General features: G+C 51.1%; 1 protein-coding gene across 1 annotated transcript in view; it reads right to left on the bottom strand.

Annotated features, from left to right (window-relative positions):
- The window catches only part of LOC127572882 (nesprin-2-like), a 139628-nt gene that overhangs the window by 91878 nt on the left and 19951 nt on the right, over window positions 1–27799 (bottom strand). The window contains exons 2-10 of the mRNA XM_052020634.1: window positions 16299–16360; window positions 15217–15312; window positions 13417–13497; window positions 13237–13329; window positions 10210–10379; window positions 7646–7842; window positions 6740–6864; window positions 3006–3173; window positions 1436–1570 (exon numbers count right to left, since the gene is read on the bottom strand). Of these exons, the coding sequence (XP_051876594.1) occupies window positions 1436–1570; window positions 3006–3173; window positions 6740–6864; window positions 7646–7842; window positions 10210–10379; window positions 13237–13329; window positions 13417–13497; window positions 15217–15312; window positions 16299–16360 (1127 nt within the window). The remainder of the gene's footprint in view (window positions 1–1435; window positions 1571–3005; window positions 3174–6739; window positions 6865–7645; window positions 7843–10209; window positions 10380–13236; window positions 13330–13416; window positions 13498–15216; window positions 15313–16298; window positions 16361–27799) is intronic.

A 27799-nucleotide genomic window follows, 5' to 3' on the forward strand; every position in this document is an offset into this window, starting at 1 on the left:
AAAAAGGGGCAGTGAGGGAGGGTCACACTGTGGGAGGGGCGGTACTGATTGATACTCAGGATGGGTTCTGTACAATACTGCATTGATCCAGGTGAACTATAGGGAGAAGTTCACACTGTGAAGTGCTGTACGTCAGATGGTGCCTCACCTGCCGCCTGCTGGGAACTGTCAGGGACCTCTCAGTAATTAGGGTCAGACTGTCAGACAGCACCAAAGGCCCTTCGGCCCACCACATCCCTGCTGACCATCAAGTTCCCATCTTAACTTATCCCATTTACCACAACTGGGTCCGTAGCCCTCTCTGCCCTGGTGGTTCAGGTGCTCGCCCAGATACTGCTCCAACGCTGTGAGAGTCTCCGCCTCCACCGCCCCCCCAGGCATTGCGTTCCAGATTCCAGCGCTCCCCCACCCCCACCTCCACCAGGGGAGACAAATCATAGAACATAGAAAACCTACAGCACAATTCAGGCCCACAAAGCTGTGCCGAACATGTCCCTACCCTAGAAATTACTGGGCTTACCCATAGCCCTCAGCTCCATGTACCTATCTAAAAGTCTCTTAAAAGACCCTATCGTATCCGCCTCCACCACCGTTGCCGGCAGCCCATTGCACACACTCACCACTCTCTGAGTAAAAAACTTACCCCTGACATCTCCTCTATATCTACTCCCCAGCACCTTAAACCTATGTCCTCTTGTGGCTGCCATTTCAGCCCTGGGGGAAAGCCTCTGACTATCTACCCAATTAATGCTTCTCATCATCTTATACACCTCTATCAGGTCCCCCCTCATCCTCCGTCACTCAAGGAGAAAAGGCCGAGTTCCCTCAGCCTGCTTTCATAAGGCATGCTCCGCATTCCAAGCACATCCTTGTAAATCTCCTCTGCACCCTTTCTATGGCTTCCACATCTTTCCTGTAGTGAGGCAACCAGAACTGAGCACAATACTCCAAGTGGGGTCTGACCAGGGTCCTATATACCTGCAACAATACCTCCCGGCTCCTAAATTCGATTCCAAATCTTCCTTGTATTCCCACTCCAGCTCTTGCTCGTAACCTTTACACTTCCACTCTCTGCGGAACCGCTGCCACCGAGAATTGCTCCTGACCATCTACACTATCCATGTCTCTGCTACTCTTACACACCTCCATCAAGCCTTCGCTCCGGGGAAACAGTCCCGGCCTCTCCGATCTCTCCCCAGAACCAAATCCCTCCGTCCCATCAGCTGACAACCTCGCTGAGACCTGTGCAGGGTACGAGGGGTGGCAGGATGGGGATAAACTCATGCCCTGCGTGGTGAACGGTGCGGGGGTTCGACGTTGGAGCGCATACCCTGCCGGAGGTGTGGGTGGGACGGGTCGGGGTGGAGGGAGGAGGGGGGAGTGTCCCCAGTGGCACGATAACCACACCCGCACACGGTCTTGTCTCTGGACTCACCGCCCACTTTTGGCAGAGCTCCTCCCGTAGCTCGGAGACCACGCGGCTCTTCTGTGGGCCGGCGGTGGTAAGAACCTTGTGGGTGGCGTCCAGAAAGCGCTGTAGAACTCCCGAGTCAAAGCTCCGGACCGTCTCCTGTGGGGAACAACGCGGTGGGCTCACATGTTGCTGGCCACCCCCTCCAGTCACCTGGACTGGGGGGTGAAATCGGGAAAAGCAGCTCCCTCCCATGTCCCCTGACCCCCTGCCCACTCTCAGAGCTCTTCCCCACCCAATAGCCCTCTCCCACTCCCTGCCCAAAATCCTCTGCCCCTCAGCACCCTCCCCACCCCACTCCCAAAACCTCTGCCCCTCAGCACCCTCCCCACTCCCAAATCCTCTGCCCCTCAGCACCCTCCTCACCCCACTCCCAAACCCTCTGCCCCTCAGCACCCTCCCCACCCCACTCCCAAACCCTCTGCCCCTCAGCACCCTCCCCACCCCACTCCCAAACCCTCTGCCCCTCAGCACCCTCCCCACCCCACTCCCAAACCCTCTGCCCCTCAGCACCCTCCTCACCCCACTCCCAAATCCTCTGCCCCTCAGCACCCTCCCACCCCACTCCCAAAACCTCTGCCCCTCAGCACCCTCCCCACCCCACTCCCAAACCCTCTGCCCCTCAGCACCCTCCTCACCCCACTCCCAATGGGAGACACCAGGGATGGCGGATGCTGGAACCTGGAGCAACACACAAGATGCTGGAGGAACTCGGCAGGTCGGGCAGCGTCTGTAGGGGGAGATGGACGGTCGACGTGTCGGGTCAAGACCCTTCACCTGGGCTGGATGTGAAATGCCGACTGTCCATCTCCCTCCACAGATGCTGATCGACCCGCTGAGTTCCTCCAGTATGACGTTTGTTGTCTCTGATCCAACTCCTTGCCCCCCACCCCCTCAGCTGCCCAAACCCCCAACCCCACTGCCTTCACTCCCTCCTACCCCGTGTTGCTCCCCCCTCTCTGGGCTCCTCTCTCACCAGATAAATACCCAGGGGTGTCCCATCAGTGAGCAACCTCCCACTGCCCCCCAGGAACACCAGCACCCTCCACGAGGGGTGTCCCAGTGGTGGCTCTGCACCTGATCCACCTCCCCCACACAGCCGGCAACTGCAGGTAACAGGCCATTCAGCCCCGAGCCTGACTAGCCCCAATTGATCTATCTCCCTCTCAGAGGCCCTCGCTGACTCCCTGCGTCCACAGCCTACTGGCGGACCATCTCCCAGATCTCTTGCACCCCTCCACTCGCACGTGGAGTTGTTCCTGATATCAGCCTGAACATCCCACCTCCAATTTGAAGGCTCTACCTCCTCATCCAGGACTACCCTGACAGAGGTAATAATCTCTCTCTATCCACCTTTTCACAGCCCAGTCACATTTTAAGCTCCTCAGAACAATCGCCCCTTCTAACATCAGGGTCAGCTCCATTTGCCCTTGTAACCCTCCCCCAGTTGTACATATCAGGGGCTAAATCCAAGGGGTCCGCCTCAGACTGGGCCCCTGGCCCCGTGCACCGTGGGCCTTTCTCAGTCTTCTACCTGGTGCTTGGCGATGAGCTCCCCTGGGCTCCCTTTGTCCTGGAGGAAGAGTACTGCCCCTTGGATGCAGGCCTCAATCTGCCTCCTCGAGTCTTCAAAGTCCCGCATGACATCAGCCTGCAAGGCAGAGTGCTCAGCGTCCTGCGTGGATTGGTCACCCAGGGATTCCTAAACAAGAGAGGGACAGGGGTCTAATAGAGTCGTAGTCATAGAGTTGTACATCAGTGCTAACCCTGATGCCTATCTATGCTAATCCCTCTAAACTTTTCCTATCCAATTACCTGTCCAAGCACCGTTTAAAAATGTTCTAATTGCACCCACCGCTCCACTTCCTCTGGCAGCTCGTTGCACACACCCACCACCCTCTGTGTGAAAGAGTTACCCCTCAGGTCCCCTTTAAATCTCTCCCCTCTCACCTTAAACCCATGGCCTCTCGTTCTAGACTCCCCTGCCCTGGGCAAGAGACTCTATCTACCCTATCTACGCCACCCATAATTTTATAAACCTTGATAAGGTCACCCTTCAACTTCCTATGTTGAAGTGAACATAAATCCTGTCCTCAGAATTCTTCCCAGTAGCTTCTCTACCATGGACTCAGTCATACAGCACAGGCCCTTCGACCCAACTGGTCCATGCTGACCAAGATGCCCATCTAAGCCAGTCGCATTTGCCCGCGTTTGGCCCATATCCCTCCAAACCTTTCCGATCCATGTACCTGTCCCAGTGTCCTTTAAATGTTAATGTACCTGCCTCACCCACTTCCTCTGGCAGCTCGTTCCATATACTCACCACCCTCTGGGTGAAAAAGTTGCCCCTAAGTTCTTAGTAACTCTTTCCCTTCTCATCTTAAACCCATGCCCTCTAGTTCTTGATTCCCCAGCCCTGGGAAAAAGAGTGAGTGCATTCACCCTATCTCTGCCCCTTGTGATTTTAAAAACCTCCATAAGATCACCCCTCAGTGTCCTACACTCCATCTCAGCCTGTCCAACCTCTCCCTATAACTCAGTCCCTCGAGTCCTGGCAGCATCCTCGTAAATCTTTTCTGCACTCATTCCAGTTTAACAACATCCTTCCCTGTAGCAGGGTGACCAAAACTGAACACAGGCTGGTGACCACATATCAGTGGTCAAGTGCAGCCTCACCAGCGCCCTGTACAACCGCACCATGACGTCCCAACTGCTCTCCTCAGTGCCCTGACCAATGAAGGCCAGCATGCCAAATGCTTCCTTCACCACCCCGTCTACCTGTGACTCCACCTCCAGTAACACCACTGATATACGGTCACCAGCCTGTAGTTTCTTGGCTTATTGCTGCTGCCTTTTATAAAGAAATGAGAAGGAAGACCAATCACACCCCAGTAGCCACCTGTGGACACAACAGCGAACATCCAGCACAGGAACAGACCATTCGGCCCCACAAGTCAATGCCAGTATTCATGCTTCACTCATCTTACCCAATTAAGCATCAACAGAACCCTCTCATCTCCTCTCCCTCATGTGTCTGCCCAGGTTCCCTGTAAACACCAATCTTTGTGAAGGGTTTCTTCTCTCACATCGATGGGGCCCTGGTTTTCCTCTTCCAGTGCAAGCGTTCCCTGTCTGCATTCGAGGTGAAAGTTTAAAGCAGATGTGGAGGGCAGGTTTTTAAACACAGAGAGCGGTGGGTGCCTGGAACATGCTGCTAGGGGTGGGGGTGGAGGCAGATACAATAGAGGGGTTTAAGGGGCTGTTAAGACAGGCCCATGAATGTGCAGAGAATGGAGGGAGGTGGACACTGTGCAGGCAGAAGAGATCAGTTTAGTTAGACAGTTAATTGGTTCAGCACAACACTGTGGGCCGAAGGGCCTGTTCCTGTGCCATACTGTTCCGTGTTCCAATCAAAACTCTCTATGATTTTATAGACCTCCATTAGACCAACCACCAAGGGTGAGAAAACTGTGGACCAATTGCTGGTAAAGGGATTAGTGTGGACAGGTACTTGGCAGTCAGCATGAACGTGGTGGGCCAAAGGGTCTGTTTCTGTGCTGTCTGGCTCCATGAACACTTCTCAGCCTCCCCCCTTTCAACAGAATTAGATTCAATTCCACCCTGCTCACCCCCTGTAACTGGGTACACCCTCTCCACCCTGCTACCTCCTCCCAGGATCCGGAGACCTCAGGGAGATGGACTAGAACAGCAGCAGATGAGGCCATCACACGTCAGGAAGCCGCGGTTTCTTCCTCAGAACACAGAAGGTAAAAGCTTTGAACGTTTTGACACTAGAGAAGGGAAATGTGTTTCTATGGCAGAAGGATCCACAGACAATGGGCACAGATTCAGATCAATGGGAGAGGTTTTGTTAAAACTGCAGTGAGGTACTGTAACTTCAAAAGCGGAGAAGCAGATTCCACGGGAATTTCTGAAGAGCATTTGGAGAAATAGTCGAAAGGAGGAAAGCATTCTGACTCCAGGCTAAGAGGAAGGTTGACTCTGTGGTTAAGAAGGCACATGGTGTGTTGTCCTTCATCAATTGTGGAATTGAATTTAGGAGCCGAGAGGTATTGTTGCGGGTATATAAGTCCCTGGTCAGACCCCACTTGGAGTACTGTGCTCAGTTCTGGTCGCCTCACTACAGGAAAGATGTGGAAGCCATAGAAACGGTGCAGAGGAGATTTACAAGGATGCTGCCTGGATTGGGGAGCATGACTTATGAGAACAGGTTGAGTGAACTCGGCCTTTTCTCCTTGGAGCGACGGAGGATGAGGGGGGACCTGCTAGAGGTGTATAAGATGATGAGAGGCATTGATCGGGTAGATAGTCAGAGGCTTCTCCCCAGGGCTGAAATGGCGGCCACAAGAGGACATAGGTTTAAGGTGCTGGGGAGTAGGTACAGAGGAGATGTCAGGGGTAAGTTTTTTACTCAGAGAGTGGTGAGTGTGTGGAACGGGCTGCCGGCAACGGTGGTGGAGGCAGATACGATAGGGTCTTTTAAGAGACTGTTGGATAGGTACATGGAGCTGAGTAAAATAGAGGGCTGTGGGTAAGCCTAGTAATTTCTAGGGTAGGGACATGTTCGGCACAGCTTTGTGGGCCGAAGGGCCTGAATTGTGCTGTAGGTTTTCTATGTTTCTATGTTTCTAAGGACAAAATGGATGGATCTTTCAAAGGGCCAGTGAGAGTTCGATGGTGTGAATGGCCTTTTGCAGCAAATCATTATCCCGATCAGACTGAGACTGTGGGAGCGGCTTCTCTTGGAGAAGGTGTTGTGTTAACTGATGGAGCTAAATAGTGTTGAACTGTGCAGCCTACCTAGGGCTAATGGAAGGGAAAACATTCACGTGGTCGGGGAGAGGAGGGCAGTGGGAGCAGTTCCACCCTCTCTCAGACTGCCAGCACAGTGATACTGGTACTGGTTCATTACTGTCACATGTCCCGAGATACAGTGAGAAGCTTTCTTGTGTGCGCCATCCAGACAGATCATTCCATACATAAGTAGATCGAGGTAGTAAAGCGGGAAACAGAATGCAGAATATCACACAAAGCGCTGGAGGAACTCAGCAGGTCAGGCAGCATCCGTGGAGGGAAATCAACAGTTGACGTTTCTGGTTGAGACTCAGGACTCATGAATGAGCCACACTCTCAGTGTCGGTGACACAAGAGGAATCACCGGGAGGCATCAGAGCTACACACGAATGAACAGTAAACCGGCTCCACGAGCTCAGAATCAGCAAATGGAAAGCCTGATCCATCAGTTACCAGGAAACGGGGTGTCCCCTCCACCTCTGTGTCCAGCTCGCCCACAGGGAGTTCCTTGGAATATTTCACAAACTGCGACAGGTACGTTATTATTGATTTCTCATCAGGTTTCTGAACAGCGAGGTCTGGGGAACGAAGGGAGCCTGGTCAGGATTACCCCAGGATTACAAACTCCCCACCAATTTAACTGTCTCCATTATCTATAATTCTAAACATAAACATCACCCGAACGCCTGGATCAGATCCCAGCCTGTAACCCTCTCCCGGGAACCTGCTATTCTATATATAAACCCCCGAACCCCTGGATCAGATCCCAGCCTGTAACCCTCTCCCGGGCATCTATTATTCTATATGTAAACCCTCCTGAACCCCTGGATCAGATCCCAGCCTGTAACCCTCTCCCGGGCATCTATTATTCTATATGTAAACCCTCCTGAACCCCTGGATCAGATCCCAGCCTGTAACCCACTCCCAGGGACCTGTTATTCTATATATAAACCCCCGAACCCCTGGATCAGATCCCAGCCTGTAACCCTCTCCCGGGCATCTATTATTCTATATGTAAACCCTCCTGAACCCCTGGATCAGATCCCAGCCTGTAACCCACTCCCAGGGACCTGTTATTCTATATATAACCCCCTGAACCCCTGGATCAGATCCCAGCCTGTAACCCACTCCCAGGGACCTGTTATTCTATATATAACCCCCCGAACCCCTGGATCAGATCCCAGCCTGTAACCCACTCCCAGGGACTTGTTATTCTATATATAACACCCCGAACCCCTGGATCAGATCCCAGCCTGTAACCCACTCCCAGGGACCTGTTATTCTATATATAAACCCCCGAACCCCTGGATCAGACCCCACCCTGTAACCCACCCCCGGGTGTTCGAACAGCCCACTCACCCTGGGCCTCCAGCAGTCTGGGAATTCCCAGCTTGCGTTCAGCGGTCCAGAAGACGGTCTCCAGGTTCTCAATGTCGGACTTGTGCTGGAACTCAGCAGGGTCGAGCAGGCCAGGCTGAAGAGCATTGATCACCGCGGCGAATGCCAGGCCGTTCCTCCAGCTCCCGCTCAAGTCCTGGATGGTGACAGGGAGCCCCCTGGAACACACGGAACACGGATCACCCTCACTGCCCAGAAGCGGGGGCGGCCAAATGGGACAACCGGCAGAAAACACAGGGGAACAACCTGCTTCTGCAAGATGGCACAGGTGGATGGGCCAAATGGCCTCCAAATGGCATTCCTAAGACTGAGGGGTCACACTGCCCCACACACCCCATCTCTCCCCGAGGGACCACACAGAAGAGCCAGTCACTGAGTTCAGGGTGCAGGGCGGAGCCCATCCCTGTGTGTATCCCTGGTGCTGAGATGGAGTTGGTTGAGAACTTCATGTTCCTCGGTGTAAGGATCACCAACAACCTGTCCTGGTCCAGTCACATAGACGCTACAGCTGAGGAAGCTCACCACTGCTTCCACTTCCTCAGAAGGCTAAGGAAATTCGGCATGTCCCAGATAACTCTCACCAACTTGTATCAATGCACCATAGAAAGCATCCTATTTGGATGCATCACAGCTTGGGATGGTATTGGTATTGGTTTATTATTGTCACTTGTACCGAGGTACAGTGAAAAGCTTGTCTTACAAACCGATCGTACAGATCAATTCAATACACAGTGCATTGATGTAGTACAGGGTAAAACAATAACAGAATACAGAGTAAAGTGTCACAGCTACAGAGAAAGTACATTGCAGGAACCATTCAATAGGGCTTATGTATGATGAGCATTTGTCGGCTCTTGGACTGTACTCACTGGAGTACAGAAGAATGACAGGGGACCTCATAGAGACATTTAAAATGTTGAAAGGACTGGACAGAGTAGATGTAGCTAGGCTGTTTCCCTTGGTAGGTGAGTCCAGGACCAGAGGGCATAATCTTAGAATTAGAGGGTACAGGTTTAAAACAGAGATGAGGAGAAATTTCTTTAGCCAGAGGGTGGTGAATTTGTGGAATTCCTTGCCACGTACAGAAGTGGAGGCCAAGTCATTGGATGCGTTTAAGGAAGAGGTAGACATATATCTAAACAGTCGGGGTATCAAGGGATATGGGGATAAGGCTGGAAAGTGGGGTTAGAATAGTGTTTTTTTTTTCACCTGCCCCCCCACCCCATTTCTCTTTTTTTTTCTTTTTTCCCTTTTCCTTGGAGCAGACTCGATGGGCCGAATGGCCTACTTCTGCTCCCTTATCTTGTGATCTTGTGATCACAGTGGGACAGAAGCTGTCCTTGAGTCTGGTGGGACGTGCCCTCAGCCTCATGTATCTTCTGCCTGATGGAAGAGGAGAGAAGAGAGAATGACCCGGGTGGGTGGGGTCTTTGATTATGCCGGCTGCTTCACCAAGGCAGTGAGAGGTAAAGAGTCCATGGAGAGGAGGCTGGTTTCCGTGATGTTCTGGGCTGTGTCCACAACTCTCTGCAGTTTCTTGCGGTCCCGGGCAGAGCAGTTGCTGTATCAAGCTGTGATACATCCAGGTAGGATGCTTTCTATGGTGCATCGATAAAAGTTGGTTAGGGTCAAATGGGCATGCCAAATTTCTTTACCCTCCTGAGGAAGTAGAGGTGCTGGTGAGATTTCTTGGCCGCGGTGTCTACGTGGTTGGACCAGGACAGGCTACTGGTTATGTTCACTCCTAGGAACTTGAAGCTCTCAACCCTCTTGACCTCAGCACCATTGATGTAGACAGGTGCATGTACACCGCCCCCTTTCCTGAAGTCAATGACCAGCTCTTTTGTTTTTCTGACATTGAGGACAACTGCTCTGCCCGGGACCTGCAGAGAGTTGTGGACACATCTCAGCACATCACAGAAACCAGCCTCCCCTCCATGGACTCTGTCTACACTTCTTGCTGCCTCAGTAAAGCAGCCAACATAATCAAAGACCCCACCCACCCCGGACATTCTCTCTTCTCCCCCCTCCCATCAGGCAGAAGATACAAAAGCCTGAGAGCACGTACCACCAGGCTCAAGGACAGCTTCTATCCCACTGTTATAAGACTCTTGAATGAACCTTTCATACAATAAAGATGATCTCCCAGTCTACCTCACTGTGGCCCCTGCACCTTATTGCCTGCCTGCCCTGCACCTTCTCTGTAACAATATGTTGTGCATCCTGTTTTCTTTTAATTACCTCGATGAACTGATGTATGAAATGATCTGTCTGGATGGCACACAGACAGGAGCTTCTCACTGTATCTCAGTACATGTGACAATAGTGAACCAATTACCAATCACACTGACCCGCATACCCGCTTCCCCAGGGTCACACTGACCCTCCCCCACCCTTCCCCAGGGTCACACTGACCCACACCCTGCCCCAGGGTCACACTGACCCACACACACCCTCCCCCACGGTGACACGGCCCCTCAGCCCCCCTCCCTGTGGCAGCTCCCTCGTCCTCACACTCTGCCTACCTGGTCTTCTCCTGGGCCCAGTTCAGCAGGGCCTGTTTCGCTGACCGCTTCCACACTGAATGGAATCGTCCCCTCTTCGGCGGAGGGGTCCCTGTGGGTGAGGAGGTCACCGGGGGTGACGGCACCCCCTGCCCAGACTCCCGCTCTAACCCCATCGCCAGCTTCTCCACCTGTCACAGGGAAATCAGAGAGTCACAGAGTCATCGAGCACTACAGCACAGAAACAGGCTCTTTGGCCCATCTAGTCCATGCCAACCTGATCTTCTGCCCAGTCCCATCTACCTGCACCCGGACCATATCCCTCCAAACCCCTCCCATCCATGTACCTATCCAAACCTCTCATAAATGTTACAATTGAACCCACATCCACCACTTCTGCTGGCAGCTCGTTCCACACTCGCACCGCCCTCTGAGTGAAGTAGTTCCCCCTCAGATTCCCCTTAAATATTTCACCTTCCACCCTAAACCTATGACCTCTAGTTCTTGTCTCACCCAACCTGAGGGGAAAAAGCCTGCATGCATTCACCCTATCTTTACACCTCATAATTTTGTATATAAGATCTCCCCTCATTCTCCTGCACTCCAGGGAATAAAGTCCTAGCCTATTCAACCTTTCCCTATAACTCAGGTCCTCAAGTCCCGGCAACATCCGTGTAAATTTTCTCTGCACTCTTTCAAGCTTATTGATATCTTTCCTGTAGGTAGGTGACCAGAACTGCACACAATACTCTAAATTCAGCCTCACCAATGTCTTGTACAACTTCAACATAACGTCCCAACTCCTGTACTCAATGCCCTGATTTATGAAGGCCAATGTGCCAAAAGCTCTCTTTACGACCCTATCTACCTGTGACGCCACTTTCAAGAAACTATGGATCTGTATTCCCAGGTCCCTTTGTTCTACCGCACACCTCAGTGCCCTACCGTTCACTGTGTAAGTCTTACCCTGGTTTGTCCTCCCAAAGTGCATCACCTCACACTTGTCTGCATTAAATTCCATCAGCCATTTTTCAGCCCATTTTCCCAGCTGGTGCAGATCACGCTGCAAGCTTTGATAGCCTTCCTCACTGTCCACTACGCCCCCAATCTTGGTGTCATCTGCAAATTTGCTGATCCAGTTTACCACATTATCATCTAAATCATTAATGTAGATGATAAACAACAACGGACCCAGCACCAATCCCTGCGGCACACCACTAGTCACAGGCCTCCAGTCAGAGAGACAACCATCCACTACCACCCTCTGGCTTCTCCCGCTAAGCCAACATTGAATCCAGTTGGCTACTTCATCCTGAGTGGCTGCTCCAGAAGGTTAAGCCACTTAACCTTCTGGACCAGCCTCCCATGCGGGACTTTGTCGAAGGCCTTGCTAAAGTCCATGTAGACAACGTCCACCACCTTTCCCTCATCAACCTTCCTGGTAACCTCCTCGACAAACTCTACAAGATTGGTTAGACGTGACCTACCACGCACAAAGCCATGTTGACCATCCCTAATCAGGCCCTGTCTATCCAAATACTTCTATATCCTGTCCCTCAGAATACCTTCCAATAATTTACCTACGACTGACGTCAGGCTCACTGGCCTGTAATTCTCCAGCTTATTCTTGTCTTTCTTGCCTTCCTCAAACAACGGAACAACATTATCTATCCTCCAGTCCCCCGGCACCTCACCCGGGCTAAGGACGTTCTAAATATCTCTGCCAGGGCCCCTGCAATTTCTGCACTAGCCTCCCACAAGGTCCGAGGGGACACCTCATCAGGCCCTGGGGATTTATCCACCTTAATTTGCCTGAAGACAGCCAGCACCTCCTCTGCCATAATCCAGATACGGTCCATGACCTCACTACTCTTTTGCCTCAGTTGTATAGTCTCTGTGTCTGTCCCCAGAGTAAATACTGACGTAATGTACAAGTAAATATACCCTCATCAACACCGTACCGCAGTACGGGATCCTCAACACAGAACAGTACAGTACAGGAACAGGCCCTTCAGCCCACCATGTCTGTACTGACCATGATGTCAAATTAAACTAATCCCTTCTGCCTGCACATGATCCATATCCCTCCGTTCCCTGCATCTTCATGTGTCTACCTAACAACCTCTTAAACACCACTATTGTATCTGCTCCCACCACCACCCCTGGCAGCCTGTTCCAGGCATCCACCACTGTGTAAAAAACTTGCCTCACACATCTCCTTTAAAGTTTCCCCTCTCACCTTATCGAGGACATCTTCAAGAGATGATGCCTCAAGAAGGTGGACCCTCACCATATGGGACATGCCCTCTTCTCGTTACTAGCATCAGGGAGGAGGTACAGGAACCTGAAGACCCACACTCAACGATTCAGGAACAGCTTCTTTCCCTCCGCCATCAGATTTCGGAACGGTCCGTGAACCCATGAACACTGCCTCGTTATTCCTTTTTTTTGCACTATTTATTTACTTTGTAATTTGGAGTAATTTTAATGTCTTGCACTGTACTGCTGCCACTTCTCAACATAAGTCAATGATAATAAACCTGGTTCTGATTGTAATTCTGATTAAATGCATCCTCCAGTATTTGAACACGGTGCCACAGTACGCATAACACAGCACTGTACCGCAGCACGTGACCCTCAACAATGTACTCCAGCCCATGGTCCTTAATGCACTGACCCAACACATTATTTTAATCTCCCCACCTTCCCATCAACTCCCCCCCAAACTCTACCCCTCACCCACACACTGGGCTCAATTTACAAGGGCTAATGAACCCACTGACCCGCACATCGTAGGGACGTGGGAGGGAACCGGAACACCGGGGGAAACCCACGCGGTCACAGGGAGAGGGTGCAAACTCCACACAGACAGCACCAGGTCTCTTTTGTGGGGTGCACGGGATTGGAGGAGGCAGGTCACGTGCTGATGTCCAGTCAGAATTGGTGTTCTGGGTCATGTGATCAATCCTCCAGGACCCTACCAAAGCCAGCCCAGAGGCCGGCGATGAGGCAGGCCCCCTCCGCCCTCAGAGAAGGTGAAGTACCTACCTGGAAATGCGATATGATGGACCATAGCAGGCCCAAGATGATGGTAGACTTCCCCTCCACAATATCTGGGACATTGATGTTCACCAGCTTGACCTGAAACAGGAAGACACGGGTGTTACTGACCAGTCCTTGTGGAGCAGAGAGCGACACAGTGCTGCAGGAACAAGTCAAACCACTGACCGAATTTGTCCTCAGGAACTTCAGGGCAGTTCCCACGTTGCTCCTCCAGTGGATGGGATGAGTCCGGTTTCTCTCATGGTCCTATCAAGAGACACAGCGCCCAGAGGTCACCACATGTACCCCACCCCTCAGACTCTCCCCCACCAGAACACGGCTTCCCATCCTCCAACACACTTCCCACCGGGAATGCACACGGCATGAGGCAAGCCACTCGGCCCCTCTCCTCCACACATGCCCCCTCCTCCTCTCACCATCCCACCCCATCAGTGCATCCTCACTCTTTCGTGTATTTATCCGGCTTTCTGGTGTGCACCTCACTGCCAGAGGCTCACATTCTCTCTGCTCTTCAGGGAGAGAGTTCCTCCTCAACTTCCAATCGGATTTTTTCCTTCACTGCTTCATATTGGTGGCCCAGGATTCTGTCCCTCCACATAGTCATAGAGTCATACAGCATGGAAACAGGCCCTTTGGCCCAACTCGTCCATACCAACCCTGGTGCCCACCAAACTATTCCCACGTTTGGCCCATATCCCTCTAAACCCCTCCCATCCATGTACTTGTCCAACTATCAGCAGTGTGGAGGAACAGAGGTGATGTTGCAGCTCTACAGAACTCTGGTCAGACCACACTTGGAGTATTGTGTTCAGTTCTGGTCACCTCATTATAGGAAGGATGTGGAAGCTTTAGAGAGGGTGCAGAGGAGATTTACCAGGATGCTGCCTGGATTGGAGAGCATGTCTTATGAGGATAGGTTGAGTGAGCTGGGGCTTTTCTCTTTGGAGAGGAGGAGGATGAGTGGGGACTTGATAGAGGTGTACAAGATGATAAGAGGCAGAGATCGAGTGGACAGTCAGAGACTTTTTCCCAGGGTGACAATGGCTAACACGAGGGGACAAAATTTTAAGGTGATTGGAGGAAGGTATAAGGGGGATGTCAGGGGTAAGTTTTTTTACACAGAGAGTGGTGGGTGCGTGGAACGCACTGCCGGCAGAGGTTGTGGGGGCAGATACATTAGGGACATTTAAGAGACTCTTAGATAGGCACATGAATGATAGAGAAATGGAGGGCTATGTGGGAGGGAAGGGTTAGATAGATCTTAGAGCAGGATAAAATGTCAGCACAACATTGTGGGCCGAAGGGCCTGTACTGTTCTATGTTTTATCTTTTAAATGTTGTTAATGTACCTGCCTCAACCACTTCCTCTGGCAGCTCATTCCACACACCCACCACCCTCTGGGTGAAGAAATTACCCCTCAGGTCCATTTTAAATCTCTCCCCTCTCACCTTAAGCCTATGCCCTCTAGTCCTTAGTTCCCCTTCCCTGGGAAAAAAGATGGTGACCATCCATGATTTTATACACCTCTATAAGGTCACCCCTCAGCCTCCTACACTCCAAGGAATGAAGTCCTGGCCTGCCCAACCTCTCCCCTCAAACCCAAACTCAAACCCTCAAGTCCTGGCAACATCCTCATAAATCTTCTCTGCACTCTCTCTGGTTTAACGACGTCTTTCCTATAGCAGGGCGACCGAATCTGTGCACAATACTCCAAGTCTTAGCTTAACCTCTCAAGACCTCCAAGCCTTCCTTCCTCACCTTTCTGCCATTGACTGGGGAAGGTGTTTGGTGTGGAGGTGTCATGTGACCAAGTATCCCTGGATGCATCCAATCAGAATTAGCTTCAGTTGTGTGTCATGTAACCAAGCTTCCCAGGATGACTTGTGGACCATGACGGTGCGCAGGGCAGGGTGGATTTCGCTCGGCCGGACTACCCGGCAGGTGTAGGTCAGTGCCTCACTCACCAGCTGCTGCCCAGAGAGAACTTCCAGTAGATCCAGGAGCTGATGTCCGTCCCGAAGATCCTGGTACAGGTCCTGGACCACGGATGGCGTCTTGTGCTGTCGGGGGACAAAGGCAACGTGTTACTGGATTCGGGCACCGCTGCTACGCACCTCTACAGCTCGACGGCGATCGGGAAAACCTCCACTGCTGGGTCAGCAGTTCCTAGCTCCAGGCATGTGAAGGAAATCAAAATACCGCAGATGCCAGAACTCTGAGACAAAAACAGAAGACGCTTTAAATCCTCAGCAGGTCAGGCAGTGCCTGTGGTGAGAGAAAAACTCCACGTTCCAGGTCAGACTCTCCGTCAGAACAAGGGAAGAGAGGAATAAAGTTGGTGTTAGGTTGCACAGAGGACTGACAGGAAAAGGGGATCCTGATAGGGTGAGGCCAAGATTGCCACAGGGATAAACCGTCGACAAAGACACCTAATTAATAGGTTATTGAGTGCAGTTACAGAGTGAAACAAATAACAGCAGGTGTAGAAGCTGTGAGAATCACGGCTGTAGGAAGTGAACCTGCGCAATGACTAACTGAGGGAGTGCATCACGATGAAGGATGCTGGATTTCAGATGAGGTGTTAAACCTCTGGTGAGAGGGGTGAGATTTAAAAGGGACCTGAGGGGCAACTTCTTCACCCAGAGGGTGGTGGGTATGTGGAACGAGCTGCCAGAGGAAGTGGGTGAGGCAGGTACATTAACAACATTTAAGCGACATTTGGACATGTCCGTGGACAGGAAAGGTTTAGAGGGATATGAACCAAATGCGGGCAGATGAAACTGGCTCAGGTTGGCAGCTGGGTCAGCATGGATGAGATGGGCTGAAGGGCCTGTTTCCGTGCTGTGTAACTCTATGGTTGTCATGTAAATACACCAGATCCTGTGGCACTGATCCCAGGACGTGCCCGTAAGTTCACCCTGGTGTCCCGGACAATATTTCACCAGGTTGTCGGGTCACTTGACTCAGTGTCGTTCACACAGCCTCCCTGTGTGCGTGTGTTGCTGTGGTTCCCTGTGGCCACACACCCCCAGCCTTTCGTTCTTACCTTTGCCAGCTGGGCATTCACCCAGTTTGTGAACGTCCGCTTCTGCACGTGATCCTGTTCAGCTGCAACACAGGACAAGCCACATGTTAGAGAACCAGGATCCATCCCCAGAGAGAGCCCATCACAGTGACAGCAACTCTCCACACTCAACAGCACACCCCACACACGCACGCACGCACGCACACACACACACACACACACACACTCACCACACCCAACAGCACCCTCCCCACACACACACACTCAGACACACACCCCACACACACACACACCACTCACATGCACATACACAGTCCCTCACACACATAGAGATGAGATATGAGATATTTATTTATTAGTCACATGTACATCAAAGCAAATGCATCTTTTTGTGTTACTGAGCATGTGCTGGGGGCAGCCTGCAAGTGTCGCCACGCTTCCAGCACCAACGTAGCATGTCCACAACTTCCTAACCTGTACGTCTTTAGAATGTGGGAGGAAACCGGAGCACCCGGAGGAAACCCACGCAGACACGGGGAGAACGTACAAACTCCTTACAGACAGCGGCTGGAATTGAACCCGGGTCACTGGCAGTACCTCACACGCACACACAAACACACAGACACACACACACACACAAACTCCCACTCACACTGTCCCTCTCTCTCTCTCTCTCTCACACTCACATACACAAACTCTCAGTCACACACATGGTACCCCCTCCCTCTCTCACACCCAAAGCCCCCGACAGTCACACGTACACACACACATATGAATTCACATACACACACCCAATGCAAACATACGGAGCCCCAACAAACACACACACACATACACATCCTGACACACCCAAACACAAACCACGCCACACCCACACCTCAGCACAGCCACACACACTGTACACTCCTACACACACACACTGTACACTCCTGTACACACACAGTACACTCCTGCACACACACACTGTACACTCCTGCACACACACACTGTACATTCCTACACACACATTGTACACTCCTACACACACACACTGTACACTCCTGCACACACACACACTGTACACTCCTATACACACACACAGTACACTCCTATACACACACTGTACACTCCTATACACACTGTACACTCCTACACATTCACACTGTACACTCCTGCACACAATAACCGAAGTTTTATCTAACTGCGTGATAGGGAGTGGAAGTTTGCACATCCCTACATCCGACGTGCTGGGCAGCGGATGAGGCAGTACTGACTTACCTTGGTGATGCCGGAGAGAGCTGGTCACTCCACGGACGTACATGGTATCCGCATACCGACCTCCACCGGCCGCTTCAACAAAACACTCCTCTCCCAACGCTTCTGCCCAAGTGACTTTATTCACAGGAGACACAGAGACGGCAAACACCAGAACCCTGAGTGACAAATAACCTGCTGGAGGAGCTCAGCGGGTCGGGCAGCATCTGTGGATGGGGGAGGGAACTGTCGATGTTTCAAGTCAAGACCTGCACCAGGACCGGGACTTCAGGACACTTATTCACTCGGTGTCGTCTCCAAAAAAAAAATTTAAATGTGAAAGAAAAGGAAGTGAAACTTCCTACTGTCCACTACTGACTTGGCAGAGCAATGTCCGACAAACCAGGCTGCTGTGCTCTGTGCTGTCTGCACATCACAACTAGAAGCTGAAGTGTTATCTGAAGTGAGAGGTCACACTGCAGACTGAGGTGTTACACTTCTGTAACCACACTGTGTGTCACCCAACACAGCAAACTAAAAATATCTTCAACAAAAGATTGGTGGAACTGGCAAACTCCCTTTAAAAATCCATTCGGAACAGAAGAATTATTTTATCTAACGACTTCTGTTCAGGATCTGGATGTCACTGACGAGGATGTTGTTTATTGTCCATCAGAGCTGTCAGAATCTTCTAACCTGGGTGGAAATGCCGAACACCAGAGGGCAGAGATCAGCCGTGAGGGGGGGAAAGTTTAAAGGAGATGTGTGGGGCAAGTTTACTTACACAGGGAGTGTGGGTGCCTGGAACAGGCTGCCAGGGGAGGTAGGAACAGATACAATAGCGATGTTTAAGAGGCATTTAGACAGACACATGAAGAGGCAGGGATTGAGGGATAGAGACCATGTGCAGGCAGATTGGATTAGTATAGATCAGCATCGTGGTCAGCACAGACACACTGGGCCGAAGGGCCTGTCCTGTGCTGTTGTATGTTCTTGAACCGCAGTGGCCCTGGGGAAGGGGCTCCCACGGTGCTGGTGGGGAGGTTCTGGGGTTTGGACCCAGTGACGGTGAAGGAGCGGCAAGATATTTCCTAGTCGGGGGGGGGGGGGGGACAGGGGGGGTGGGGAGGTGACTGGGAGGGGAACCTGCGGGTGGTGGTGCTCCCCTGCCCCCGTCTTTGGTGGGAGAGGAGGTGGGTTTGGGAGGTGCTGTGCGTTTTGTAGACGGAGCGCCCTGCAGCCCCTGTGCGCTGGTGGTGGGGGGAGGGGGTGTTTCGGGGGGGTGGGTGGGGTACCGATCAAGCAGGCTGCTCTGTCCTGGGTGGTGTTAAACTTCCTGACGTTTGTTGGTGCCACACTCATCAGTGAACCCCCCCAGAACTGACCTTCCGACGGGAGGAAGGTCACTGATGAAGCAGCGGAAGGTGTTGGGACCCAGGACCCTGCCCTGGGGGTCTCCTGCGGTGATGTCCTGGGACTGGGGTGACTGACCTCCAACACCCACACCCACCTTCCTCCGTGTGAGGTCTGACTCCAGCCACTGGAGTGTTTTCCTGTTGAGTTCAGGTTTACCAGGTTTCCTTGATGCCACACTCAATCAGATGCTGCCTGGATGCGAGGGCAGTCACCCTTTGGTCCACGTTTGGACAGAGGCTGTGCTGGGGTCTGGGGCCGAGTGGTCCTGGTGAAACCCAGACTGGGCATCGGTGACAGGTTATTACTGAGAAAGTCCTGTGATGGTACTATTGTTGACAGCTCCCATCACCTGATCGACGATTGTCATTAGCCAGATTGGATTTGTCCTGCTTTTTGTTAACAGCACATAGAGTCATCGAGCAATACAGCACGGATACAGGCCCTTCGGCCCAACCAGTCCATGCCGACCACGGTGCCCACCCAGCTAGTCCCAATTTCCCTCCATGTACCTATTCAAGTGCTTCTTAAATGACCCTGTTGTACCTGCCTCACCCACTTCCTCTGGCAGCTCGTTCCATACACTCACCACCCTCTGTGTGAAAAAGTTGCCCCTCAGGTCCCTTTTAAATCTTTCCCCCCTCACCCTAAGCCGATGCCCCCTAGTTTTGGACTCCCCTACCCTGGGGAAAAGACTGTTACCGTCCACCTTATCTACGCCTGGGCAATTTTCCCCATTGTGGGGTACATGCTACTGTTGTAACTGTCTGGCCACGGTGATACAGTTTAAAAAGAGTGTTAACACTACAGAATGTATTGACCAAATGACATTACGTACGTAAACATTTTTACACAGCATTTTCCTCTTTGTATGTATATTTTATTCTGAATAACGTTTATTTTTGGAATTTAAAAAAACTGGACTCGACCGGCTTGGCCAGATGCACCTCGTCCTGGAGCACTGCTCCTCAGTACCACAGCTGGGACCCCGTCTGGTCCCACACCCTTTGCCCCCCAAGTGTTCTCAGAACAGAACTGTCAGCCCAAAACTAGGCATCCATGAGCTGCTTTGATCCCTGGTTCTAGAGTCTTCAGCTGGGGAAAACATCCTCCCTGCATCCAAGCTGTCGAGCCTTTTCATAATGTTGTAAGCTTCGATGAGCTCTCTCCCATTCTTCTAACCTCGAGAGAATACAGTCCTGGTCCGCTCAATCTCTCCCCATACACGAGCCTGCCATCCCTGGGACCAGTCTGGTGAATCCACACTGCACTCCCTTGCAACACCTCTTCCCCTCCCGCCATCTGGGGCCCCAAACACTTTCCAGGTGAGGCGGGGATTCACTTGCACTTCTTCCAATCCAGTGAACTGCGTTCAGCAGTCACACTGTGGTCTCCTCCACAGTGGAGAACCCAAACGCAGATTGGGTGATCACTTTGCAGAGTTGCCACGTTCAGTCCACAGGGGTGATCCTGAACTTCCCGTCGCTGCCACTTGAATCCCCCATCCCACTCCCACTCCGACCTATCGGTCTGTGGCCTCCTGCACTGTTACACCAAGGGCCAACACCAGTTTGAGAAACAACCCCTCATTTTCCACCTGGGCATAGAACATAGAACACCACAGCATAGGCCCTTCGGCCCACAATGTTGTCCCGACATTTTATCCTGCTCTAAGATCTATCTAACCCTTCCCTCCCACATAGCCCTCCATTTTTCTATCATTCATGTGTCTATCTAAGAGCCTCCTAAATGCCCCTAATGTATCTGCCTCCACAACCTCTGCTGGCAATGCGTTCCACACACCCACCACTCTCTGTGTAAAAAAACTTACCCCTGACATCCCCCTTACACCTTCCTCCAATCACCTTAAAGTTATGTCCCCTCGTGTTAGCCATTGTCGCCCTGGGAAAAAGTCTCTGACTGACCAGCATGTTGTAGGAGAAGGATTCATTCTATCGGCCTCAAAAGCATGAACCAAGTATTGACAACCCCTGCTTCTTCCCAGTGGCCCTGCCTAAGTTTCACCTACAAATAGTTAAGCAACTCTCTATGAATAATCACAATATAAGGAGTAGGGCAGAAGGCTGAAACAAAGGGTCTGCCCAAACGAAGCTGCCTGTGGACATTGGGCAGGAGGCAGGGAAAGGAAAGTGTGGTGGGGGGATCTCCAGATGGAGACAGTGTGAGAGACAATGGCCTGAAGTTTGGTGGGACGGTCATGGTCTAGAGGGGAGTACAAAGGAGGTGGCGAAGAGCTGACGTTTGGCTTCTACAACATCAGACCACCCTTGTCACCAGGGCAATTTGCAGCCTTCTGGACTCAATATCAAATTCATGTAACTCACTTTCTCTCTCTGGACCAGAACAGGTCATTTCAACTGGCAGATATCCACCTGTGCTATGGGCTCTGGTTTCCATTAGCACCAGCTGACCTGCTGAATACATTCCACAGCCCTGCACATCACAATATGATTCAATACTGTGTTTGTATTACCACCCCCTGCCTGCCCCCACTAACCCCAGGCAAGTCTCTGTGTCTGTGCTTGTGAGTTTTACCTTGCAAGGGTGTAAACGAGGCACATTTGAAAATTGTTACCTGTTGATTGGCTGATTAACAGCAGCAAATAAAAAGGTGGGGCTAAGTAGGGTGACCATTGTGGGAGTGGATTGGGGTTAGAGTGGGGACTGAGGCTTTGGCTAGAAGAGGTGAAGGTAAGTTTCTTTCTTTCTTGCTTTGGTGTTCCCTTCAGTGCCAAGCTAGAGTGGTGAGGCTGGCTCCAGGGTCAGTGGTGTGCTCAGCTTGTGAGATATGGGTGTTCTGGGAGACCTCCAGTCTCCCTGATAACTACACCTGCATGAGGTGCATCCAGCTGTAGCTCCTTACAGACTGTGTCAGGGAACTAGAGCTGCAGCTGGGTGACCTTTGGCTCCTATGGGATGATGAGGAGTTCATAGACAAGAGCTACAGGGAAGCAGTTGCCTCCAAAGCTACAGGAGGCAGGTAGCTGAGTGACTGTCAGGAGAAGGATGGTGAATAAGTAGGTAGTGCAGAGTACCCCTGTGGCTGTTCCCCTCAATAATGGGTATACTGCTTTGGGTACTGTTGGGGGGGGGGGATGGCCTACCAGGGGAAAGCTGCAGTGACCAGGTCTCCCGCACTGAGCTTGGTTGTGTGGTGCAGAAGGGAAAGGGGGAGAAGTGGTAATGATAGGGGATCCCATAGTAAAGGGGCAGATAGGAGATTCTGTGGCTGTGAAAGAGGCTCCTGGGTGGTGTGTTGCCTCCCTGGTGCCAGGGTCAGGGATGTCTCGGATCAGGTCTACAGCATTCTGAGGAGGGTGAACAGCTAGGAGTTATGGTACATATTGGTACCAATGACATGGGTAGGAAAAGAGATGAGGTCCTGAAGAGGGAATATAGGGAGGTAGGAAGCTGAAAAGCAGGACCTCAAGGGTAGTAATCTCTAGTTGAGGGTCATGTGCCAGTCATTAGCATGAGGCACTGGGCGTTAGCCTTGGAATCAGAGCCAGGTTTCATATCACTGACGTGATGTGAAATGTGTTGTTTTGCTGCAGCAGTACAGTGCAAGACATAAACAACTTTTGTAATTTATAGATTGTCCTTGCACTGTACTGCTGCTGCAAATCAACAAATTCCAGGTTGTATAAATAGTGCAACAAGAAGGAATAACAAGGCAGTGTTCATGGACTGTTCAGAAATCTGATGGTGGAGGGGAAGAAGCTGTTCCTGAATTGTTGAGTGTGGGTCTTCAGAACGCTCTCCACTGTACATCTGTAGAAACTTGTAAGAGCCTTTTTTGACGTACCAAATCTCCCCAAAGTCCTAATGAAGTAAAACTCTGGTTGGGCTCCATCTGGAGTATTGCCTTCGGTTCTGGTCACCCTGTTACAGGAAGGATGTGGAGGCTTTGCAGAGGGTGCAGAAGAGGTTCACCAGGATGCTGCCTGGATTAGAGGGCATAAGCTATAAGGAGAGGTTGGACAAACTTGGGTTGTTTTCTCTGGAGCGTCGGAGGCTGAGGGGAGACCTGATAGAAGCTCATAAAATCGAGTGGTGTCGATAGTAGACAGCTGGTATCTTTTCTAGGGCCAAAATGCCTAATACTGGAGGGCATAACTTTAAGGTGAGAGGGGATATGTTTAATGGAGATGTGCAGGGCAAGTATTTTATGATGGGTGCCTGGAACACACTGCTAGGGGTGGTGTTGAAAGCAGATACGATAGAGGTGTTTAAGAGGCTCTTGGATGGGCACATGGATGTGCAGAGAATGGAGGGAGATGGACCATGTGCAGGCAGAAGGGATTGGTCTAATTAGGTGTCTTTAGTTTGGCACAACATGGTGGGCTGAAGGGCCTGCTCCTGTGCTGTGTCTCTGTGACTCTAAAGTTTCTGATTCCTAAAAGGAAAGACAGTGACCTTTGGTCCAAGTCTCGGGAATTCACAATGGGAAACAATGAAACAGCAGGTGAATTAAACAGGCATCCTGCATCAGTCACTCCAAGTAAAACAATTAGAATGAACTGTAAATCATGAATTGGAAGAGCAGGATTTACTCTAGAAAATTACTGTTAACAAGACTGGTACTGAGCAAATTGTGGGCTGACTCATCCTCGGGTCCTGATTGACCTCTCCCAGCCACTTCTGGTCCATGTGTTGGTTTTAATTTTCCAAAATTCCACTGGATATAGTGAAAATTCCCTCAGATTGGAAAATAGCTGGAATTGGGAGGAATTCAATTGGAAGCAGTAAGATCCTGAGAGGATGGATGTGGAGAGTACACAAACTTCTCTTCTGAGGGTGGAGAAAAGCCTCTAAGTATTTAGGGGAAAGGTAGTAGATTCTTAATGAGTGAAAGGTTATGGGTGTTGTCAGGAATGCAGGGCTAGGTTTACAATGAGATCATCCAAAGTCTCATTCAATGGCAAAGCTGGTGAGTGACTGAGACACCATTCCTGCTTCCTTTATGTATGGGCAGTGTGGGTTGGGGAAAAAGGCAAGTTATAGGGGGTGTAAAGGTCAGTGAGGACAGGAGGTTAATCAGTGGCAGTGAGACGGTGGATGTTTGGCCCCTGGTGTACAGTAGTCCTGTATTTGGTTAGAAATAATTACATTCATAGCTATGGAGATGCCACAGCCAAAAGAGAACCTCACCAGTGTCTCTACTTCCTCAGGAGCCTAAAGAAATTCAGCATGTTCCTGTCAACCTTCACCAATTTTTATCAATACACTGTAGAAAGCATCCTATCTGGATGTATCATGGCTTGGTACAGCAACTGCTCTGCCCGGGACCACAAGAAACTGCAGAGTTGTGGACACAGCTCAGCACATCACGGACACCAGCCTCCCCTCCATGGACTCTGTCTTTACCTCTCGCTGCCTCAGTTAAAGCAGCCAACATAATCAAAGACCCCACCCACCTGGGACATTCTCTTCTTCCTCCCAACCCCACACAACCTCCACCCCACCCATCAGGCAGAAGATTCAAAAGCCTGAAAGCACATACCACCAGGTTCAGGGACAGCTTCTATCCCACTGTTATAAGACTATTGAATGGTTGCCTAGTATAATAAGATGGACTCTTGACCTCACAATCTACCTTGTTATGACCTTGCACCTTATCGTCTGCCTGCACTGCACTTTCTCTGTAACTGTAACACTTTATTCTGAATTCTGTTATTGTTTTCCCTTGTAGTCTCTCAATGCATCCATACAAATAATGAATCGATCTGTATGGGTGGCATGCAGAACAAAGTTTTTCACTGTACCTCAGTACATGTGACAATAATAAACCAATTTCAGAATGGTGTATAAAACTGCTACAGGCAGCACAGCGGGTAGTGTTGCTGCCTCACAACTCCAGAGACCCAGGTGTGATCCTGACTTCAGGTACTGTCTCTGTGGAATTTGCACGTTCTCCGTGTGACCCTGTGGTGCTCCAGTTTCCTCCCACATCCCTAAAGATGTGGGGATTGGTAGGTTAATTGCCTGCTGTAAATTGCCCCTAATGTGTGGATGAGGGGTAGAATCTGGGGGGAGTTGACGGGAATGTGGGGAGAATGGGATTAATGTAGGATCAGTGTGAAATGGGTCAGCACAGAATCAGTGGGCTGAAGAACGTGCCTCTGTTGTATCCCTCTACATTTAGAGAAGATCCTACTGGCAGTGGGACATTCAACTGTGCAAGGCTTCACAGCTGTTTCCTCTGCACAGCACACTCTCTAACAGGGGGTGGAGATCTGGAACCCTCCCTGTGAGGACCATAATGGATGGAGGAGGAAACTAGGAGGGCAAAAAGGGTCATGAGATATCCCAAGGTTATGGAAAATCCTAAAAGATTCTATAAATATCTTAAGAGCAAAAGAGTAACTAGGGAGAGAGTAGGTCCCCTGAAGGATCAGTGTGGTCGGCCATGTGTGGAGCCACAGGAGATGGGCGAGGTCTGAAATGAATCCTTCTCGTCTGTATTTACCATGGAGAGGGACATGGCAGCTGGTGAGTTCTGGGGAGGGAAGTGATGTCCTGGAGCACATTAACATTACAAGGTTGTTGGAGGTCTTAAAGCATGAAGATGGATAAATCCCTGGGGCCCGACCAGGTGTATCCTCGGATATTATGGGAACCAAGGGAGGAGATTGGGGCACTTGTATCTTCGTTAGGTGCCAGTGAGGTACTGGAAGAATGGAGGGTGGTTAATGTTGTGCCTTTATTTAAGAAGGGCTGCAAGGTCAAGCCAGGGAACTACAGGCTGGTGAGCCTAACATCAGAGGTGGGGAAGTTACTGAAGGGGATTCTGAGGGACAGGATTTATTTGCATTTGGAAATGCAGGGACTGATTAGGGATCATCAGCAGAGCTTGATGTGTGGGAGATCAGGTCTCATGAATTGAGTTTTCCGAAGAGGTGGCCAAGAGGACTGAGGGCAGGGCGGTGAATATCGTCTACGTGGACTTTTGCGAGGCCTTTGACGAGGTCTCGTCTGGGAGGTTAGATTGCATGGGATCCAGGGTAATTAGCTAATTGTCCCCTTCTACCAAGCCAATTTTGTGTTCAGAGGGTGGTAGTGAAGGACTGTTATTCAGACTGGAGGCCTGTGACCAGTGGTGTGCCGTGGGGATCGGTGCTGGATTGTTGCTTGTCATCCATATTAACAACTTGGGTGACAATGTTGTTAAGATGGTTAGTAGGTTTGCGGCTGACACCAATGTTGGCAGTGTAGAGGAGGGTGAAGGAGGTTCTCAGGTTACAATAGGATCTAGATCAATGGGGGAAGGGGGGAAGGGAATGGCAGATGGACTTTAAGTTGGACGACGGTGAAGTGACGTATTTTGTGAAGTTAAACTGCATTGGGCATACACAGTGAATGGCAGGGCTCTGGGGAGTGTTGTAGAACAGACACCTGGGGTACACAGTTCCCTGAAAGTGGCAACACAGGTAGACAGGCAGTGACGAAGGCGTTTGGCACACTGGCCTCCATCGGTCAGGGCAATGAGTACAGGAGTTGGACGTCAGCAGAGTGAGTGGGAGCAGAGTGTTTTTGGCTTTGGCTCAAGGGGCAAGGCAAGTGGGTAGCTGGTAGGTAAAGTTTACCTATTATCCTTAAATCTATAACAGATAAGACTAGGTAAGGAAAGAATTAGTTCAGATGGAGGACATGGTGGTGTGCTGCAGCTGCTTGATGTGGGAGCTCGTGGACCTTGCTGTGGTCCACGATGGCCACATCTGCAGTAAGTGCTTGAGGCTGGAGGAACTTCGGCTCACAATCGATGAGCTGGAGTTGCAGCTTCAAACACTGCGCAGCATCAGGGAGGGAGGGAGTTATGTAGATACTGTACATAAGGAGACGGTCACCCCCCTTAGAGCAGGTACTTCTGGGGTCTAGGAAGTAGATAGAATGGTGACTATCAGGGGAGGGAAAAGGAAAAAGAAAACGAACAGGCAGATAGTGCAGAGGAGCCCGGAGGCTGTTCCCCTCAGTAACAGGTTTTCTGCTTTGGAGGCTGTTGAGGGGGATGACCTGCCGGGGCCTAGCAGCAGTAGCCAGGTTTATGGCACTAGGACCAGTCCTGCTGCTCAGAAGGGAAGGGAGGAGAAGAGGAAGGCAGTAGTGATAGGGGACTCAATAGCCAGGGAAGCAGGAGGTTCTGTGGCAGTGAGCATGAATCCCAGATGGTATGTTGCCTCCCAGGTGCCAGGGTCCGGGATGTCACTGATCGGGTCCACAGGATTCTAGAGCGGGAGGGAGAACAGCCAGAAGTCAAGGTTCACGTTGGTACCAACGACATAGGTAGGAAGAGGGATGAGGCCCTGAAAAGTGAGTTTAGCGAGCTAGGCAGAAGGCTGAAGGACAGGACCTCAAGGGTAGCGATCTCGGGATTGCTGCCAGTGCCACGCGATAGTGAAGGGAGGAATAGGAGGAGATGGCAAATAAATGCGTGGCTGAGAACTTGGTGCAGGAGGGAGGGTTTTAGATTTTTGGATCATTGGGATCCCTTCTGGGGAAAGTAGGACCTGTACAGAGAAGACGGGTTACACCCGAATCTCGGGGGCCAATATCCTTGCGGCCAGGTTTGCTAGGGTGGTTCAGGAAGGTTTAAACTAGATTGCGAGGGGGAAGGGAACAGGAGGAGCAGGTCAAAGGAAGGAGATGGGGAAAAGTCAGATCTGACAGGTAGAGAGGCTTTGAGGAAGGGGAAGCAGAGTACAGGCTATAAAAGTAGTAAGGTGGATGGGCTAAAGTGCATTTACTTAAATGAGAGAAGCATCAGGAATAAGGGAGAAGAACTGAGAGCTTGGATAAGTACATGGGACTACGATATTGTGGCTATTACAGAGACATGGCTGACATCGGGGCAGGAA

The sequence above is a fragment of the Pristis pectinata genome, chromosome 1, assembly GCF_009764475.1.
Source record: "Pristis pectinata isolate sPriPec2 chromosome 1, sPriPec2.1.pri, whole genome shotgun sequence".
In the NCBI taxonomy this organism is placed as follows: Eukaryota; Metazoa; Chordata; class Chondrichthyes; order Rhinopristiformes; family Pristidae; genus Pristis; species Pristis pectinata.